At 36.2% G+C, this 21,134-nt stretch overlaps 3 protein-coding genes across 6 annotated transcripts in view; all 3 read right to left on the bottom strand.

Annotated features, from left to right (window-relative positions):
- Positions 1 to 1,750: 1,750 nt before the first annotated feature.
- LOC126594797 (pentatricopeptide repeat-containing protein At2g35030, mitochondrial-like) lies at positions 1,751 to 2,910 on the bottom strand. 2 transcript variants are annotated; one of them, XM_050261062.1, is made up of 4 exons: positions 2,351 to 2,910; positions 2,188 to 2,267; positions 1,865 to 2,013; positions 1,751 to 1,830 (listed from the first exon to the last, which is right to left on the bottom strand). In XM_050261062.1, exons 1-3 carry the CDS (start codon positions 2,666 to 2,668, stop codon positions 2,010 to 2,012), a joined length of 402 nt encoding a protein of 133 aa, XP_050117019.1. In that variant the 5' UTR covers positions 2,669 to 2,910; the 3' UTR covers positions 1,751 to 1,830; positions 1,865 to 2,009. The 2 variants fall into 2 exon arrangements, with proteins under 2 accessions (XP_050117019.1, XP_050117013.1); XM_050261056.1 differs by having other exon boundaries at positions 2,188 to 2,235; positions 2,351 to 2,904.
- A 1,717-nt stretch (positions 2,911 to 4,627) lies between these two features.
- Positions 4,628 to 9,721, bottom strand: LOC126594743 (aldehyde dehydrogenase family 2 member C4-like). The gene is made up of 9 exons (XM_050261004.1): positions 9,548 to 9,721; positions 8,050 to 8,192; positions 6,379 to 6,762; positions 6,202 to 6,291; positions 5,904 to 6,077; positions 5,657 to 5,794; positions 5,390 to 5,527; positions 5,209 to 5,270; positions 4,628 to 5,117 (listed from the first exon to the last, which is right to left on the bottom strand). Exons 1-9 carry the CDS (start codon positions 9,648 to 9,650, stop codon positions 4,844 to 4,846), a joined length of 1,506 nt encoding a protein of 501 aa, XP_050116961.1. The 5' UTR covers positions 9,651 to 9,721; the 3' UTR covers positions 4,628 to 4,843.
- Positions 9,722 to 14,351: 4,630 nt separating this feature from the next.
- LOC126594665 (aldehyde dehydrogenase family 2 member C4-like) overlaps positions 14,352 to 21,134 on the bottom strand; it is a 30,512-nt gene continuing 23,729 nt past the window's right edge. The window contains exons 1-9 of one of the 3 annotated variants that reach the window (XM_050260991.1): positions 20,612 to 20,781; positions 20,201 to 20,343; positions 16,800 to 17,183; positions 16,176 to 16,265; positions 15,891 to 16,100; positions 15,516 to 15,653; positions 15,242 to 15,379; positions 15,046 to 15,107; positions 14,352 to 14,903 (exon numbers count right to left, since the gene is read on the bottom strand). In XM_050260991.1, coding sequence (XP_050116948.1) covers positions 14,630 to 14,903; positions 15,046 to 15,107; positions 15,242 to 15,379; positions 15,516 to 15,653; positions 15,891 to 16,100; positions 16,176 to 16,265; positions 16,800 to 17,183; positions 20,201 to 20,343; positions 20,612 to 20,720 — 1,548 coding nt within the window. In that variant the 5' untranslated portion in view covers positions 20,721 to 20,781 and the 3' untranslated portion in view covers positions 14,352 to 14,629. Of the gene's footprint in view, positions 14,904 to 15,045; positions 15,108 to 15,241; positions 15,380 to 15,515; positions 15,654 to 15,890; positions 16,101 to 16,175; positions 16,266 to 16,799; positions 17,184 to 20,200; positions 20,344 to 20,611; positions 20,782 to 21,134 lie in introns of those variants that run through there. The other 2 variants (XM_050260992.1, XM_050260993.1) reach the window with 2 other exon arrangements.

Raw genomic sequence — 21,134 nt, 5'->3', positions numbered from 1 at the left:
ATATTACGAGCATTCCCACATGTACTTATCATGGATTGCACATATAAGACTAACATGTATCGTTTTCCACTCTTACAAATTGTGGGTGTGACATCCACTAATATGACATTCTCAGTTGCTTTTGTGTATATAGAGGCTGGGAAAGAAGACAATTACATTTGGGCCCTGACTAGATTAAAGACATTGCTTCATGGCTATTGTCTTCCTGGGGTTATTGCCACCGATCGAGATTTAGCACTCCTAAATTCTATCAAGTCTGTATTTCCTGGTGCGCAACATTTATTGTGTAGATGGCATATTAACAAAAATGTGTTGTCAAAGTGCAAGAAAATGTTTGAGTCAAACAGGCAGTGGAATAAATTTAATAGATATTGGAATTGCCTTGTGAGTTTGGAAACAGAAGAGGAGTATCAGCGTTCTTTGCAAGAAATGGAATCTAAGTTCAGTAATTATGATGATGCTCTTGAGTACATACGAAACAATTGGTTAATTCCATATAAAGATAAGTTCATAGGCACATGGATAGATAATTGTATGCATCTTGGTACTACAACCTCAAACAAGTATATTTCTCCTTACTTTTTCATAACTCTGTATGATGCATTTTACGATGTTGGGTCCCGTTTTCCCATCACTTTATTATTGTTGTTTGGTTTTTAGTTTTAAATTTTACGTCATTATATCATATTTATTGTCGCGGTGACTTCAACTGATGGATAAATGGCTAAACTAGGCAAGACTTGAGGTCAATTTTGGGCTATGTTACGGTGAGGGTGAATTTTACAAATATAAAAATTAGAATATAATATTTAAACAGTTGAGCATCGTAGACTTTATAGCTTTTTTATTTTCAATTCTTTAGTTTATGCTTACTCATGTATTGTTATAATCAGAGCAGAAAGTGCACATGCAAAGTTGAAGTGATAACTTCGCTCCAGTCAACTTAACTTTGAGACGTCGTGGGTACATATACACTCCTTGTTGGAGTTGCATCATACAGAGGTTAAAGCATCTTTTGAAAAAAAAAAGTCGATACTTTGTTCAACACAAATTCAAGAAACCTGAGTTGCAACGACTAGTAGGTTTTGTTTCTACCCATGCCTTGAACTTAATTGTCTGCGAGTCCAAAATGTAGTTTGGGTTTGCCTTGCATTTACATTATTATTGTTTAGCCTTTTAAACTATATTGTATTTGAAGGTAACTTAAATTATATTGTATTTCTTTTAATAACAGGTTGGAAAAAGAAAGAGTGACTGTTGTATCTTGTGGTTGCACCATTCGCCAAACTCATAAGTTGCCGTGTGCACATGAGATTGCAGAGTATAGAAGGCTTGGCAAGCCAATCCCACTTGATTCTCTTCATCCGCATTGGAGAAAATTAGATTTTATCAATGTGCCAAATAGTAGTGAACAACTAATTCCTCCGGAAAAGTCATGAGCAGAAAGATTTAATATGTGGTATGAAGAACAAGATGAAGATAAGAAAAGAGAGCTCGAGATGAAAATTGAAGAGCTAATGAACCCAAATACCACTTCACTTAATGCTCCAAAAGAAAAGATTAAGACAAAAAGGCGACCATGCAAAATTTGGATTTTTGCTACGCCCACGCTCAATCATTGGACGTGGCGAAAATTGTTCCATAAGGACTCGGAAGTATCAAAATCGCTACTTGGAAACCTGTTATACCAACATACAAGTAGTGCAGATGGATGAGCTAGCCAGTTTATCAACACAGCACAACAATAAACTTCGTCACGAATTAAAACGATGTCATTCAAAACAGTAAGTAGAAGTTTAACGGCAGCAACACTAGACAATCACTATCAGTCTACCACCCACCAAAGAGTAGGGAATACATCAACTACACATTTTGTTTTTGAGGTCACATGGAAAACTCTATATAGACAAGTGATGATCTCATTTTGCATTGCTTTGCATCACCAGGGTTACAGGAGGAGCATCAATCCTTTCTTTTCTTCTTATTCTCATTCTTCTCGGCCGAGTTCTTCAACTGTGGTAAAGAAACGATAGCCGTTTTAGTTAACAGGTCTACTTAGCCTGACAAATATAACATCTCACAATATAAAATAAAAGAGGAGATGGTCTAAGCACTAACAATCATAAATATGATAGAAAACAAGACCGAGATGAGGATTTTGCTCTTAAAGCATTAACGAGAACTTACCATGATAACCAGTATACGGACGAACACAGCAACAAGACTGAAATACAGCTGCAACACAATTTCAGAGAACGATTAGATAACTACATATATCACCCTGTTTTAGCTTTTATACACAAAATGTAGCATTGCCCATCATTCACATGACTAATTGATAATTCCTTACCTCAAACTTGAAAAGAGCTGCAGAACCCCCAAAGACAGAAGAAGCAAAGTGTAACCAAATTAGCATAGAAAGGCCAGAAGAAATAACGTTCTCAGAGCACCCATTCCGACAGAAACCAGAGACATAATTTACGGAAGCAAAGAGACTCAAAACAGCACAACCACACTCATTTCTCCCAAACCCGCTTATAACGCTTGTCCATGAAACCACGTCCCTTTCCGGCATGCTTTCAAATAGCAAAACAGCATAATCCATTTCCCCATTCTTCCCAAACCCATCAATCATCGCATTCCACGCAACCACACATGGTTCAGACATTTCCTCAAACACCTTATTCGCATCGCACAACTTACCAAGCTCGGCATAGAAGCTCACAAATAAGGTCTGTATAAAAGGGTCGCGCAAAGTGTATGGGACCCATCGAGGAGTCCAAAGAAACCAAATCCCTGCACGATGACGACGGAGTGCCGGTCGATTCGACTCCCCGCAGGTCTGACGATCTAGAGGCTGCCAAGCGGTAGATTCACGATGGCGGGAAGATGTAGCAGGGGAGAAGAGGCGTTGATGGAGTGATGGCTAACAAATAGAGCAGCAACTCCTTCTCCTTCTTAGTCTTCTTCTTAGATTTCAATCTTACATCTAACTAAAAAATTGAATGGGTGTAAAAACAAATCTACATACTGAATTAGGTTTATAGGAGTATATTAGGTATTAAATTTGGGTTTAAAGAGATATTAATAGTTTAGTTAAAAATTAAATGGGTGAAAAGAATAAATTGGGTGTAGAAATAGGTTAGATGAGTTTAAATAAAATTACCCTAATAAATATAATAATGAACATCACCACTATTATAGAGGGGAAATTTTTCAATGAATCCGAACACAGTGATGAGCAAAATTAAACTAGCAGATGAGTCTGATTAGTTATGGGGTCGGGTCAGCTTCGGGGATCTTCCAATTTCCAACAAGGAGTGGGCATTTACCTATAGAGACCTCGAAAAATTTCCTTATCGGACCGGATTTTGCTTACTCGACCGCTGAGCATGGCATAGTGGTTTGGGACTGCATGGACAGCATCAGTGTGCGTGCCATTAGTTGTTAAAGTTTTGGATGTTGAAATCTGATTTGATTACGTTAATTGATGTGTACAAGTTTTACTTAATAGCCAGGCAGATTGTGTGCCCTTCTGTTATCGTGCTCTTCCTATTCTCTCCTATTTGTGCGGTCACGGTTAAACTACGTTAACATTTTATATTGATTTTTTAATAGAGATAATAAGACAAAAAGCAATAGGAATATAAAATGTTGACGTGACTTAACCGTGATCGCACAAATAAAAGGGGATGAGAAGGGCACGGTAACAAGAGGGCAGACAATCTACCTCCAATTAATAGACCAATGCTCTCGTAGTTTGACTATTCCGCTCGTATTGATAATGAAACTATAATTTGATGTTTTCATGCAATAAAAACTCGATGTGAGTTATCTAACATATCTTTATACATGAGTTACAAATTTTATTTTACACGTCCCTACCAATCCAATTTTATTCCTAATGCTCAATCTCATCTAACCCACTAAACGGGTCATTTCTCTGTAGTTTATAATTATTCACAACAATCCATGACATGATCACTAACATAACGTGTATTGTTCTCCACTTATAAGTAATTTTAAGTTCAACTCTCATTATTGGCGAGTGCGATGCTAAATTACTGTAGCTTAACTCAATCTTTCACTTTTAATGTAAAATATCATCGTACCAAATAAATATCCATGTTAACACAACAAAAACCTCGAACTTTTCTCACTTTACTCATATTGTGCCTAATTCCTTTAACATGGCTTTAGCCTAAAGCCCCCCCCCCCTCTCCTAGCACTCCGCCCACCGAGTATGTGTAGATTAATAACTTTCTGATCACAAATTCACGAATTTTGGAATGTTGAATTTGATTTGGGTGTTTGTAACTTTGGACTAACGACCAACCTGATGATAAGTCATTCCTTCTTAATCGACCAACCTACTACTATATCCCAACCTCAAACTTCTGTATTTTTTATCAATAAAAACGATATAATTACAAGACACAATCTGGCATCGCATCAAACTTCAACCATTCGAACTGTTAATTTTTTAAGTTGCACTTCATAGATCATTCTTGCAAAATATTAGCCAAATCGGAAATATTTGAGGCATTTAATTGAGTTCAAAGAAATTGACGAACACTATGTTTGGAGAAAATTGAAATTTCATCGTGACAATTAAATGGACAAATGGTTTGGGACTAAATTGAAGTTTTGCATAGGTGATCTGTCAATCTAGACTTACAAAATAAACGGTTCAGATTGTTGAAGTTCGATGTGGAATAGGTCCCACAACAAATCGCCATTTTTTTGAAAAAATGGGATCTCTTTAGGGCCTGATATATATAGGTATATTATTATTGCACAAATACAAGGTCACAATCTGGCAGCCGTAAGATTATATTGTAACTTAGAGCCAGGGGGAGCTATAAATGGGAGTGACAACAGATTTGGTATGGAGATACTCATACAGCCCCTGCATACCAGAGTCTCTTCCAAATCCACTCATCTTATACCCTCCGTAAGGGCAGTCTCGATCGAATTCAAAGTAGCAGTTGATCCAAATAATGCCCGCACGAATTGACCTAGAGACAGTGTTGGCCACATTCAAGTCATTGGTTATGATCCCTGCTGCTAGGCCGTATCTGGTGTTGTTGGCTCTCTGTATCGCCTCCTCGATTGTCCTGCAACATTTCAACGTGCAATTTTAAACAATGTTCGTGTTGAAGCCTTGAACGCGAATCAAACAAAAGAAATCAGACTACTTGTACTTACTTGAACTTCATCAGCGCCATTACTGGTCCAAATATTTCATCTTGGGCTATGAGCATGTCGTCCTGAGAAAATCGTCATAAGATCAATGAGACGAGAATGATATAACGAAAAAGAACACGAAAATAACCCTATGGATTAGATGTTCCATTTGCATTGCTAAAGTTGGAGTTTGTGAATGTACCTTGACATCAGTGAATATTGTAGGTTCAATGTAATATCCCTTGTTCCCCCAAGGCTTGCCCCCTGTTAATAAAGTGGCTCCTCCATTCTTACCATGCTCAATGTAGGTTAGGATTTTATCAAACTGCTTCTTATCAACCTGCAATTTCCAGTGAATGTCACGGATGCAAATTTGTAGGTTGTATTTGGGCAAAGCTCAGGATTCGCGAGCATATTGTAGGGCATAGATCAATCATAAAACTCCGTTGCTGGCGGTAGAGTCAATTACCTGTGGTCCTTGATGGACATTAGGATCAAAAGGATCCCCGACTACCCAATCTTTCGCCTTCTCTTGTAACTTCTTCACAAATTCATCATAAATCCCTTCTTGAACATAAACACGGGAACTTGCCACGCAAATTTCTCCCTGAAAATGCGAATGACTAACACGTGGTCAGTGCTGCTACATAAATCCATCCAAGTCATAAACAAGGTGCTAGTTCAAAATTAAATTGAACGGAAATTATGAACTTCACCTTGTTGAAAAGGATTCCCAAGAGAGCAAGATCAGCAGCCATATTTATATCAGCATCATCAAAAATCACAAGGGGTGATTTGCCTCCTAGTTCAAGTGAAACTTGTTTCAGATTGCTCTTTGCTGCAGCCTGCATTACTTCACGCCCTACCTCAGTGGAACCAGTAAAACTGACCTAAGATATCAAGAACAAGCATCAACATTACAAATCACAACATGGCATTCAAGTATTGTCATCAAATTTCGTAACAATTTTTCACATAAAGGATTCAAATTTGAACGAAAGAACGAGAATTTACTTTGTCAATGTCCATATGATGGCTGATGGCAGCACCAGCAGTCTTTCCGAATCCAGTTATGACATTGAACACTCCGTCAGGAACACCAGCCTTCATAAGAATTTACAAGAGAGAGTCAACAACGGCAAGCCACATTGGCAATAAACACAAACAAACGCAGAGAATGAATGAGCTTACCAACTTAGCCAGATGAGCATGGTATAATGCTGATAGAGGTGTTTGCTCAGCAGGTTTGATGACCATGGTGCAACCAGCAGCTAAGGCAGGGCTAACCTTTGCGAAAAGCAGGGTGCTTGGGAAATTCCAGGGAACAATGAGCCCCACAACTCCAATGGGTTCAAGCAACGTATATGCTTGAAGGTCGCGCGACATTTTGAGCACCTCTCCATGGATTTTGTCAGCTGCACCTGCATAATAACGTACCATTTCTGCTAGCTGCGGTATGTCTACGGTCTTGCAAGAGCTGAACAACTTCCCGGCATCAACGGTATCCAAGATAGCTAGTTCTTCTAAATGTTGGTCAATTAAGTCTGCAAGCTTCATCATTATCCTTCCCCTCTCCTGAACATTACATTCAAGCCAGTGAACAAATTAGATCTTTCGTAACACGTTGATCGATACGGATTTCAGGGTCAATTGCACACTAATCATTTATTCAAAAAATATTAAGCCAATTTATGTGCAGAAAATTTATCCTTTGTTGCTGAGTAATTATGAAAACCAACTTTTTCTTGTTACTTTGTAAAAGGGGAGAATTGATGGCTGCAAACATATCATTTTTTCGGAGCCAGAAAGACTCCCAGAAGCATTTCAGTCTGTTTTTTACCATCAACGTCTAATTCAACAGCCCCAGGAATAGACCTAAGGGCGTGTTCTAACCACTGGACCACCCCATAATAATTAATATGAATTTAGTTATACTTAAGCTAAGGCAATTATATTATCAAATAATACACTGACGATAGCTATAAAAGTTATTATTAAAAAATTGATCGCGACCGTTATTATTGTAGTCGTTTCTTTCACATGAAGATCTTTTAGACTAAATTTACTTTATTATTTGATAAAATAGCACTTTATCTTCCATGGTTGCCACTCTTTTGACTGTATAAAGTTATCAACTATGACTTTTGATAAAATAGCACTTTATCTTCCATGGTTGCCACTCTTTTGACTGTATAAAGTTATCAACTATGACTTTTTCAATCACTACGGTGGTTCATTAGCTTAGAACGAATACTAGGTTCATATTCCTTCTGGCATGTCTTGAATTTAATTTATAGCGCTAGTGAATCACATCCTATCGGATTTGATTTTTGGCGTTGATAAATCACATCTAGTGACTAGTGGGAGGTCGATCACATATTTTAAAATTGTAGGGGCATGGTCTTTGAAAAATTTGAAAATATTTTGCTCACTACTGACATCGATTGTTTTAGATGAATTTAAGTTTCGAGATTTGTTTTAAAAACATTAATTCGTTCCTATCAAACGACAATTAATACATTGGTTAGATGCTCACCACTGCTGACCCAAAAATTTTAAGTTAGGCTGTTGCTTTCATATCTTTTATGACTAGTTGACTTTGGACTTTTATGAAACAATTTGATGCGTATCACTACCTCCACAAATAATGTGTATCACAACCCAAGAATCACATGTATTAAACGAAAAGAAAACAGAAAATACTTGGCTTCTTATGAGCAAGTAGTCATTCTTTTACGCTTAAATGATAATTCGATATGTTTTGCACACACATTAAAATGTAATTTACCGGCAAGAAGGAATGACCAAGCGGTGTTCAAAATCGAATGTAGCTACTAGAGTATAGTGTCGGAGAGTACATACAGCACCGGGCAAACGAGGCCAAGGGCCATGGTCGAAGGCAGCACGTGCCGCCTTGACAGCCAAGTCAACATCTTCCGTATCTCCTTCTGCAACTCTGGCTATCACCTCCCCTGTTCTTGGATCTATCGTCTCGAATGTTTTACCTTCCGAATATTCACAAACCAAAAACAAAAAAAAATGCAAAAATGTCGGTGAGTCACTTAATCATATATAGAGTGGCGGTTCTAGACGTGTGCAATAAGATCATCTCCAACCGAAGGGTCCAGAGAACCGAAAATAGTCTGAAAATCGTCTCTAACCGAGGGCTAAGCCAGAGGGCTGTGGAATCTGAGAGGGCCTCACGGAATCGGAGAGGGCTGGAGGGTTGGCTGGGCTGGCCAGAAAACCGCTTAATAACCGACAAAAATACATTATTCTTGTCGGTTATAACCGACAGGAATTCTTAAAAAGAATTTTGAATCCAACGGCTAACTGGCGCCGGTTACCGTTGGATTCAATTTTTTTATTATTTAGGTTTTTTGGGCCTTTTTTTTTAATTCTCAAAAATTCTATTTTTTTTCCTATCAATACCTAAATCATTCATTCACCATTCCTCACAAAATTTTTAAATTTAAGTTAATGTTGTTTTCAAATTTAATTTGTAGTTTTTAAATTTAATTTGTCATTTTTAAATTTTAGTTGTAGTTTTTAAATATAAGTTGTAATTTTTAAATTTAAGTTGTTGTAGTTTTTAAATTTAAATAATAAATTATGTTTGGCCCTACGGCCCTCAGTTGGAGATAGTTTTTTATGACAGAGCTAAAACAAGCCTTCTGGCTATTTGGCCCTCGGTTGGAGACAAAGGCAAATATGGTCATGTATTGTTCATTAAATTATTAATATGTTGGAGGGTCAGATGGCTAAAACGAGCCATCTGGCCAGCCATCGGTTGGAGATGGTCTAAGTACCCTTGCAAGGACCCTTAATCTTAATAGCCCTTAAAACTTAAAAGATGATATCATCTACATACGTACCAATTTGGTTTGTATAAAAAAAAAAACTTTGTGTTTTGAAAATTTTCTAGGTTCTACATGTGAATAAGAGAAATATGAACTATATATGCGTACAAAAATAACTTTTATGTTTTTAGTTTGGTTTTGCCGGCTTTCCTCTTTTTTTTTTTCTTTCTTGATTTTTGTTGATTTGTAATAATACTTTATACAGACATACAAATTAGCTTTGTAGCAAGAGTTTGTAAACAAGGCTCATTTGTTATTTTCGGCACAGGACACGTAAAATCTCAGAGCTGGCTCTGCATATATAAATTATGTATATGTATCTTCATATATGCCATTAACAAGTTAACAAGTAGATGGGTTCTTGAATGTTGAGAGTTTGCAAATTTGGTGGAGGAAGAAACAGAAACAGTACGTACGCATGCTGAAAACGGGCAGTAAAGAAACGGTTTAGTAAATGAAAGCTCGTTGCTTGCGAGAAGAAGGAAAAAATGGCGAGAAACCTGAAACGGAATCGACGAAATCTCCGTTGATGAACAGTTGGGTAAACTTTATTATGGGAATCTTGATGAAGGAAGCTGAGCTGCCGTTGAAATCGCTCCCCATGGCTGCCGTTTCCTCTGCTCTTCTCTGCTTGTTTGTGTGGAAAAGGATGAGAATTGTTGTGCTTGTTTCGTGTATGGGAGGGCATATTTATGCTATATTATTGGGAGGATGGCCCAGATTTAATTACGGGTGGGGTTAGCTTTTGGGATCTTCCAATTTCCAACATGGATCAAGTAACTCCAAATTAAGTATCGTAGTAACATATGATATATGTTAACCAGACGGTATCTGCCACCCAATCTATCGTATATGACAGAATTATTATTTTTATTTAAAAGGGATCAACTGGTTACTTCGTCACGACAGTTTATCATTTTAGAGGCTAGAAAGACTCACATAGGCATTTCAGCCTCCCCTATCGACCATCGTGCGATTCACGAGCGACAGAAATCGAACTCAGACATGTTGTATGGAATACAAGCTTGAAATTTGTTCTCAATCATTGGATCACCCTGTGATAGTTGTTTACGAGGGTTTTCTTCTTCTTTTTTTCGTGTGGTCCAAGTTGACAATGTGTGAAATGTAAATTTTTGTCAACTCTAGTAATTGCAAACTTTCAATCTAAACCAAACCTCATAATGAACTAGCTCACTTTTCATAAGCACAATGTAGTTCTAATTTTGTTTCCGCTTGGTTTCTGTTATTTCATGTCTACCATACTACCGGTAAAAAGACAAAAAATGCCCTTCTTTTACTGTTATTCTCCTTCCTTTTAAGCCGGTATGGTTAAAAAAACGAAAACGACCCTTTTAACATGTGGGATCTCACTAACCAGTTTCCTCCTCCACCTCTTCCTCCGACTTCGATTCGTTGTTTTAAGTTTTAAATTCGTAAAAAACAATCCTCCTTTCATTAAGTCTTGTTAGTTGAGTCATAATTTTTTTTCTTTTAGTCTTTTGAGTCAAGTTAAGTCTTATTTTCGTAAAAACCACTTGTTAGGTCTAGAATTGAGTCTTTTTAATTGTTTGTTGCTGTTTTGAGTGTTTTGAGTCACTCATCCTCGAATTCAATTTCCTCCCCCACCGACTCCGATTGCCTGCGCACCCCTGACGAGGCAATTCTTGCAGATAACCGGCGAATTAGACCTCCCCCTACCTGAAAACGACTCCTCTCATTCCCGTAAAAAACTATTCAGATATTGCATGTTGAATTTCAGTTCATTTTAAGGTGAATCATAGCTTTTTCTACAAAAGAAGGAAATTTGGGTTTGATATATTACGAAGAAAGAGTTCCTTCCTCGTGTTCCCGTGGAGCATCCGAAATCTAGAATTCCCATCTGCCGTTCCTCTCTCATTGCTCATGTCAGTATTCAACATTATTATGTGGTGGTTGGAAACGTCGGTCTGAGTTTTCTTTACACCACACAAAACTAACGAAAACGGCAACTTGGTCATTTTATTTTTGAGCAGATATGAAGAAAGAGTTCCTTTCTCGTTGAATTAGAATTTGTAAACTAGGCGCAAACACGATATGGACGATTATTTTCACTCTCTTGTTAATTTTTTGTCATTGATTTTATTTAATTTATTTGATCAGATGACCGAAAAGTAAAAAGCGTGTGTTAGAAGTAAAAATAGCTATACTATGAAAATGTACAAAAGGGAACACCCCTTTTTTTTCTGCCTTAACATATGAGATGGCAACATGTGACACTACAAAATGGAACGATCAAATCCAAGCACTATATAAATACAGGATTCAATGCGTACACGATTAGAATACAATTTGACATTTTTTCTGATCAATAGTATGTGTTATTCTGTTGATCTAGTATTATATTTTATTTCAGTTTAAGCATCGATTAGCTTGTTAGTGATACAAAAATAAATGAGTCAATCTAAATACGACTTATCACCACTGTCTAAAGTCGGTCTTCGTAAACCCTTTTTTTTTATTGTTGTGTTGGATCTGCAATTAATCCTATGGATCCCTAGAATTGGTGCATTCTTCTACTATTATATATATATATATATATGTATATATTATCTCCGTGTCCTGTGTTTTTGGATCATGATCGAGTCAAGTATCACAACTTCTTTTACCCATTCTGTATATTGTCCTTTTCATTTTGTGTTGCAATATAAACTTATTAGTAGGCAAGATTTTACAAAAAATGTTCTTTACATTCCTTTATATTCTTATCATAGGAGAAACAACTTTTTTTTTTTTCAATATCCCCTCGTTATTAGTTACTAACCCTAGTGATTGGATTTATATGCTTGTTATAGCCGATGCCATTTTTTTCTTCCATGAATTTGAATCAGAATCCAATCCCTCACCATAAAAAGTTCTAGTAACAACAAAGATCAATCAACTAAAACATCAAAGTACATAGGCGTTGTGAACTTTTGTGGTAGAACAACCACCTCTATCTGCAATTGACAACCACCTCTACCTAATAAAGGGAAGAGACAAAGACCCATGGAAAATTGCCATGGAGGGGATTAATGAAGAATATCCTAACTAACAAGGCTGATTTTTGTGTGTCCCAAATGGAGATTTGATGAAATATTGTGGGACATAAATCATTAAATTGAAAAAGATTGGCAAAGATTTGAAGAAAAATAAAAAAACTTCAGGCGCTTAAGAGCAAGTCCATCCTTCCTAATTGCCTGAGCAATTGGGTGCTTGAATCCCCCAAAATCTACAAAATCCTCTTCACTCCAAGTCCAATCAGTCGAGCTACAGTGGAAGGAAGCAGAGCCCGACCGCTCAATCGGGCCGGAGTAGCCCAACCCAGCGCCTGAGTGGATCTAACATCTGCCATGTCTTTTTTTAATGTTTATGTCAGGTGTGTGGATCATGCGCCAAAGCTGGGCGAGTAAGCCGGCAAGTCAGTTGCACTGGGGCCCGCACTGAAGCGGAAATAGATCATCTCTAAATCTCTTCCATCAAGATCATCAGATCAAATGATCCGGATCTTTGAAATTTCATCAAACAGCCAACCTGTTTTGATCCCCTAAAACAATAATTTTTTTTGCTCAATTGATGAGACAATTATTGCCTTAGTGAGGTGAACTTGCTCTAAATGCATGCAATGTTGCGCATTATTGACCGTGAATTAATAACGGATGAGAAACGAATCTTTTGCAATGTGACTGGACGAAGACCTTGTATTGGATATGTCGGTTAATGAGCGCTCCTAAACTATGAATAAAATTTATGTTTTTTTTATAAAAAGAAGAAAGTCATGAACTCAATTTACTGGGAAGGGACACTAAACAAACCCTTGTTGGTTGGAATACTCACATTCAAATATTTCTTTTTATACGTGAGAATTTATTTTTTATTTTTTCAAAGATACGAGAGAAATTATGGATGAAATTAAAGATGCATAAAAATTCGTGGTCTGTCTTGGGCAGTTGGGGCTCCCATTGTTTATGGAGACTAAGATTTGGTCATTGCATGGATGGGGTTAAAGGTCTAAAATTAAGAAATTATTTGATTTGTTCAAAAATTCATTTCTAATTGATGTTTGGACTATAACTTATTCGGTTGGAGATGATCCAAAGGTGGCTACTTTCTTTCCTTCTAGTATGTAGTAAAATCCAAGTGTAGGGTAGGCTAAATTTCAACTTTGGGGTTTTTAGTTTATGGTATTTAGGGTTTTAAATGAGTTTAAGAAAATTTAGGGGTATTTAATCAAACTTTTATAAACTCTTTCAAAATTCTGATTAGTTTTTTGCGATGACTTCAATTTTTAATTTTATTCAGTTTTTTTAATTTCCACATGGGGCCAGATTAACACATGGCGTTCAATCATTGTTTATATGGGTGCCACATCATAGGTTAACATCTATTTTAACAAACAGTTTAACGGAAGTATGAAATTGTCCCATAATTATAACTTTAGGTACCACTCTCGGACGAAAAAAACTTGATGTACGAAATTTTGAAAACCAAGAAATTTCAGGATAGAAACTGAGATGTTACTTTTTTTTGTTTTAGTTTTTAATTATACAAATTTTTTTTATAATTAAATCTTTTTAATTCTTATAACAATATATAATTAGGCTTGTGGGACCTATTTATGTATCACGTCAGCTCATAACAGAATTTTTGACAAATTTTTAACGAAAGGACCACATTGATTTGCGACATTCATTTTCAAGGACTACAGTGATCGATTTTCAATTTCAAGGATCATCTTGATGGGATGTGTCAATTTTAGGAACCATTTGTGATATAAACCCTCTAAAAAGTAAAAAGTGAAGGGTTTTGGTGATTTGAAAGAATTTCATAGTGCATTTTATGATTTAATAAATTCAATCTCTCCCCCAAGTTTTCGAGCGAATTCACTCAAGGTTCACATGAAGTCACTCTAAGTGCACATAAACACCATGGAATTTAATCTCTTTTAACACCAAGTTTGTTCACTTCTTAAAAGATGGGATGACCTAGAGCCTAGGGCAGCCACTACCTACCTCCGCCCTTAGATGTACTTCCGGTGAGATGTAAAGATCTCTTCTATTGGTGTTCAAACTTGGCCATCTTAATGCTGAATAACATATAGTATAAGCTGTGCTGGATCCTAGTAATCACACGAAACACTTGGTTGAGTGTGCGGTACATATTAGAAGTACTTGGTTGTCACTGGAATATACCCCGTGCTCGTCTGAGCTTCGCCCTAATCGGCAAGGAGGTATACATCAGGTTACGTGACGAGTGCTATACTTCTTATAAACAAGTAGCCATCGAGTAAGAGCAGAAGGAAAATTCTTTTCAACCCATATTTAATCATGACTTATAGGCTATTACTATATTTCAAACTCAAAACTCGGTATTTTTATTTATTTTTGCTACAAACGGGCTAGTTCGAACACATGACAATTTAAGCCACACTTATCGTCCAAGTTCGCTCAAACATGACAATCGAAGTCGCACTTATTGTCACACTTATTGTATAAATGGGCTAGTTCAAACACATGACAATCTAGAAGCAACTTCACAATCTGCCTGGCCTTGAAGAGTCTGGGAATTTAGAGCCAGGGAGAGTTGTAAATGGGAGTGACAACAGATTTGGTATGGAGATATTTGTGGAGGCCTTGCAAACCAAGCTCTCTTCCGAACCCACTCATCTTATATCCTCCGAAAGGGCAGTCTCCATCGAATGCCAAGTAGCAGTTGATCCAAATAATGCCCGCACGAATCGACCTGGAGACGGTGTTGGCCACATTCAGGTCCTTGGTTATAATCCCAGCTGCTAGTCCATATTTGCTGTTGTTGGCTTTCTTTATTGCCTCCTCGATCGTCCTGCCATATTAGCTCATACCGTCATACGTACCATCAGTAAAATTGTTGAGAATGTGAGTCCCAGGTTCGAAAATTAAGTAACATTGCAATGGCTTAAAAAACAATGTTTCTTGTATTGAACAGGAGATGAGACTGTGCTTACTTGAACTTCATCAGCGCCATTACAGGTCCGAAAATTTCGTCTTTGGCTATAAGCATTTCCTCCTGATCAAATTGTTATAAAATAATGAGAACAAAAAATTAATCATGTCAGATTTAACGTTCCATCCATTTTTTTTCTCTAAAAAGGAGGACAGAACGTTGAATCCGACATCAAAAGGAACACGAAGTTAATGTACCTTGACATCAGTGAATACTGTTGGCTCTATGTAATATCCCTTATCCCCCAAAGGTTTACCCCCAGTTAACAATGTGGCACCTTCTCTCTTCCCATGCTCAATGTAGGTTAAAACTTTATAAAACTGCTGCTTATCAACCTGCGATTTTCAGGGAATGAAACGAAACACGAAGTTTCGAGGTTGTATTTTTTGAAAAGCTGAGGAATTTTCAAGCATATGTAGTACTTGAATTAGAAATATTGGAACATGAGTTTAGACGGTAATGATTAATTACCTGGGGTCCTTGACGAACATTAGGATCAAAAGGATCCCCAACTACCCAAGTTTTCACCTCGTCTTTTAACTTCTTCACAAATTCATCATAAATTCCGTCTTGAACGTAAACACGCGAACTTGCCACGCAAATTTCTCCCTAAAGTATGAATTTTAGTGAGACAAATTGAGGCTCTGTTTAATAACTATTTAGTTTTTCAAATTTTCAGTTCTTGTTCTCACTTAAAAAAAAAAATGAATGTTACGTTTTGAAAATTTGGCTTGATTTTGGTTTTATGTTAAAAAATTAGAAACAAAAACTGAAAAGGTTATCAAACAATGATGTGTCGTAATCTTCATAAGTCAGTTTAACAATGAGCAAAGTTATGAACATGACCTGGTTGTAAAAGATTCCCAAGAGAGCCAGCTCAACAGCCATATTTATATCAGCATCATCAAAGATCACAAGGGGTGACTTGCCTCCTAGTTCGAGTGAAACTTGTTTTAGATTGCTTTTTGCTGCAGCCTGCATAACTTCACGCCCTACCTCCGTCGAACCAGTAAAAGTGACCTGAAATATTACAGATTCCGGCAAGACATTCACGTACTGTCCTCAAAATTTAGTAAACATTTTCCCCAGAAGTGACACAAGTTTTGAAGGAATAGAAAAACAGGAATTTACCTTGTCTATGTCCATATGATGGCTGATGGCAGCACCAGCAGTCTGTCCAAATCCAGTTATGACATTGAGCACTCCATCAGGAACACCAGCCTTCATAAGAATTTACATGCCAAAATCACCACTAGTGAGCCACATTGGTAATCTGACCGATATAGTTCAAGTAAGCTACCGATTTGATCTCTAAATTATTACCTTAGTGAAAAATAATTCTCTATACAATTTTTTTTCCTTAAACTCGGTAATCATTGTCAATTTCCCCCTATCATCATATTCAAAGCCATTCAATCCAATCTTCCGTCAATTTAAGTCACTTTGACACACTTAAAGTATAATATTGTCATTACTCGTCCATGAACCCTTGCAGCAATGAAATTAGCATAGGTTTGATCATGCCTGTAATGTTGTAACTTGTAAGTTTAATCAAACATAATTTCACTGCTATAGGGATTTCATGGGCATACCAATATTATCCTCTAACTGTGTCACACGACTTAAATTGACGGAAGACTGGATGGAATGGTTTCGAGTCTAAAGGTAGGAGGGTAACTGACAGATTTTTACGAGTTTAAGGTCCACAAGAGTTAGCTAAACATAGAGCTATAGCATGACTAACTGAACTTATACCAGCTTAGCTAGATAAGCGTAGTAAATCGCCGATAGAGGTGTCTGCTCGGCAGGTTTGACGACCATGGTGCACCCGGCGGCTAAGCAAGGGCTGACCTTCGTGAAAAACAGGGTGCTCGGGAAATTCCAGGGAATGATGTGTCCTACAACACCAATGGGTTCGAGCAACGTATACGCGTGAAAATCACGCGACATTTTGAGCACCTCCCCGTGGATTTTGTCGGCTGCGCCGGCATAATAACGGAGAGAGTTCGCCACAGAAGGTATGCCTGCGATCTTGCCATCGCCGAACAAATTTCCGGCATTGACGGTATCCAGGCTGGCTAGTTCTTCTACATGTTGGTCAATTAAGTCCGCAAATTTCAGCATTATTCTTCCTCTCTCCTGAACATTATGCCATGCAATAAGCAAATTAGAGTGTTGTTGACCCGTTTATTAATCGGGGTTGGACACGTAAAGTTAATATATTCTCGATGGTACATACTAAAAAGGTGGGCTCTATCATTGTATATCGATTTCAGATTATCAACAAGTATGTTAGTTTTGTGTACATCAGTTCTACAATATCAAAGTCGGAGTAGGAGATATTTGTGAGTTTTGCAATATTGGTTGAAATGGGAACTGACTAAAACTCGGGGCAATGCTATCAATATGGAGAAGATGCTGCTAAACTAAAAGCTAGTTGGTACCAAATATATTTTGAATATGAAAAGTGGATCAAAATTGATGCACTTACATTTTTTTTTCTGAACAAAATATGAACTTTAAACTTATTAAATATGAATAATATTTGCATTCCCTCTTTGGGGATGAGTTCATTCCCTCACTTACAAACAATGTATTTTAACCGTAAATATTTTATAATTAAAATAGTTCAATGTCTTTATCTTCATTTGAAGATCAACCCTATAAAGAATCAGTCGAAATGGAAATCGTTTATTCTCCATATGTTTCAAATAATGGATGATTCATTATTAATATGTTATTTGATACATACACCATTGATTTATTTGATACAATTTGAATGACTAAACGATCTTTGATTCAAATTATTTTTTTTTGTGAAAATGATCTTGAAATGAAGATTAAGACATTGAATGGTTTCAATTATAAAATTTATATGTTAAAGATACATTTATTGCAAGTGGAGGAATGAACTTATAAAAAAATATAAGTACTATTTCAAATGGAATATTAAATGACCATTTCTACTTATATTAATAAAAAGAATGGAATTTTAACGAAAAGCACCTGGTACTGTTCACTTTAACGAAAAACCACATTTTTACACTAAAAAGTCAATCCTGGTACTATTCATTTTACCCTTTATTTTGTCCTTATCATTAAAACTCAAAGTTTTCAAGCCATTTTCATTAGTTTTCCTTAAAAAAATGCACATAAGGCATTAAGCCAAATGATTCCTTAAATTGGCATAACTCTTCACTTTAGTCCCTCAAATTTGAAATCGATACAAATGATCTATGAGTTTGTCCATCATCAATCATTTTGGTCGAGTAAATTGTACAAATGGTCCCTCAACTTTAATCAAATTGGAGCAATGGTCCCTCAACTAAAAATTCATTACCTTTGGTCTCTCAACTTATTAAAACGTGCAGCTATGGTCTCTCAACTAAAAATCCATTATCATTGGTCCCTGAACTTTAATTCAAGTGGAGAAATGATCCTTTAACTTTAACTCAATTGTAGCAATGATCCTTCCAATATAACTCGTTTTAACAAATTTTTTGACATAGTTGACGAAAAGAACCATAATTATACACTTTGATGAGTTAAGGGGCCCTAATTATATAAATAGTCATTCCAACATAGCTTATTTTGACAAAATTTTGACAAAATTGATGAAAAGGACTATAGCTACACATTTTGATAAGTTGAGGGACCAATGGTAATGGATTTTTAGTTGAGAGACCATTGCTCCAATTTGATTAAAGTTGAGGGACCATTTGTACAATTACTCTATTTTTGTCATTCCGTGAAAAATCTCTATTAAATAAGGATAAAATGACAAAAATACTTACAAACTTATAGATCACTCCTATCGATTTCAAATCTTAAGGACCAAAATCAAAGAGTTATGCAAATCTAGAACCATTTTGATTAAAAAGCCTACACATAATAAAAATGATTATTCGTTGTTCCATTTGCACATGAGGAGATCTTTGCAGGTACTCAACACAAATAGAATAATAGTACTTTTGGAAAAGAATAATAATACATGCAAAACATGCATTATTTGAGAGATTTTTCAAATGTTGTAAGTGCTTATGGCGTCCAGGCGTGGTCAATAATAATGGTACCTAACCCAACTCAACCCAAATCATATAATTCTCTAACACGGATTGGAGATGCTCTGATAATTTTTAGAAAACATGGAATCCCAACAAACAAACAAAAACTAAAAGAGACCAATAATGCATATAAAGTTCGGAAAGACAAATAATGAGCAATTTATTAATTAGTTGGAATTTATTTTTAAATGTCATATGAACTTATATTTATTTTTCAATTTGTCATATGAACTAAAATTGTAAACGATTTATTATATCAATTTTTCGAAATCATTAAGTTGTCACCTCACCCTAAATTCGTTAAGTTTTCCATCTAAATAAGTTATGTGAAACACACATGACTTGTTTTGAGGGTTATTTAAGATATTTTAACATCTCACTCCCCCTTAAAAAGTTGTCTTTAACAAAATTAATTCTTGAGTTTTCTCAAAAAATACCAAAAGGGGGGTTAATGTGGTATACGAGGATACGAGGGTTTGCTGTTTGGAAAAGAGGAAAGACCCGCACTCTCATCTTTGTGTTTCGAAAATGGTAAAGCGAATGCTATTCTTTCGGTTGAAATGTTCGAATTAACCATGAACACAAATCGTGCAGAGCACATGATTTATTTTGTATGAAAACTTAAAGGAAGTTAGGGTGAGATGATAAATGAATGATTTCAAAAAATTAGTATGACAAATCGTTAAAAATTTTAGTTCATTTAACAATTAAAAAAAATTATATGACATTTAAAAAAAAAAAATCTCTTAATTAGTACGATGAGGTTTTGTTGTTTGCTACTTGACTAATTAAAGGAAAGGGATCCAAATCCCTTCCATCTAATCCTCCTCATCAAACAATCCGGACCCTTGAAATTTGATCAAACGATTAAAAATACGGACCCATTTTAAAGTTATAATAATTTCAGCCGTTTGATCAAATTTCAAGATCCGAATTGTATGATGTGGAGGATTAGGTGGAAGGGATCCGGAGAGGATCCCTTTCCATAATTAAATGTAATTGCAATGGCAATATATATAATTTATATCATGTGACGGTATTCTAATTTCACACAGTAAATTCTTTTTCGAGGGTACGATTTAGGGTGCATACACTGCCGGGCAAGCGAGGCCAAGGGCCATTTTCGAAGGCAGCGCGTGCAGCCTCGACAGCCAAATCAACATCTTCCTTATCTCCTTCTGCAACTCTAGCTATCACCTCCCCTGTTCTTGGATCCATCGTCTCAAATGTTTTCCCTATTCAAAAACAAAACATGCATTTAACAATTTATGTATGTGAAGGCTAGAGGGCGAGCCTTGATACAACTGAGAAGTTGCTCTTTTGTGACCGAAATATCACAGGTTTGAGTCGAGGAAAACAATTTCTTTGCAAAACAAAAGTAAGACTATGTACTATAGATGTTTCACCCGACCCTCACAAAGCGGGGAGCTTTGTCGGCTTGGGGTCGGCCTTATGCATGTGAAAGCTAATAGCTTTGTTGGGAAGAAAAAAAATGATGAGAACCTGAAACAGAATCAACGAATTCTCCATTGATGAAGAGCTTGGTGTACTTTATTGTCGGAATCTTGACGGAAGACTCAGAAGCTAAGCTGCCGTTGGAATCACTAGCCATGGCGGTCCTCTTCCTCACCGTGATGTGCTCTGTTTTGCTTGTGTAGAAAATGAAACTCTTGTATTTGCTATATATAGAGAGAGCGCATTATGTAGTAATAAAACTTAAAATGTTTTTCTATTTTTTGAAGACAGCATTAGTATAATGTTAATGAATATTAAATTTTGATTAATTTGTTAAATTATTCATAGTGTGAAAACATAATAAACACGTTAGCCTAAATTAGTTTCACTTAGCTGTTAAATGACGTAATTTTTTAAACTGGTTACAGGACATGCATTTATTTAATATAATATTCTGTGTGTTTGGTTCAAAATCTAACCGCCATATGATATATTGATATATACTAAAAATTGATATGAATATAAATCGAGACTTCCAATATTATATTTCAACCAAATCATTTGACATGAT

The sequence above is a fragment of the Malus sylvestris genome, chromosome 2 (genome assembly GCF_916048215.2).
Source record: "Malus sylvestris chromosome 2, drMalSylv7.2, whole genome shotgun sequence".
Classification (NCBI taxonomy): Eukaryota; Viridiplantae; Streptophyta; class Magnoliopsida; order Rosales; family Rosaceae; genus Malus; species Malus sylvestris.
This window is presented reverse-complemented; position numbering and strand designations above follow the sequence as displayed.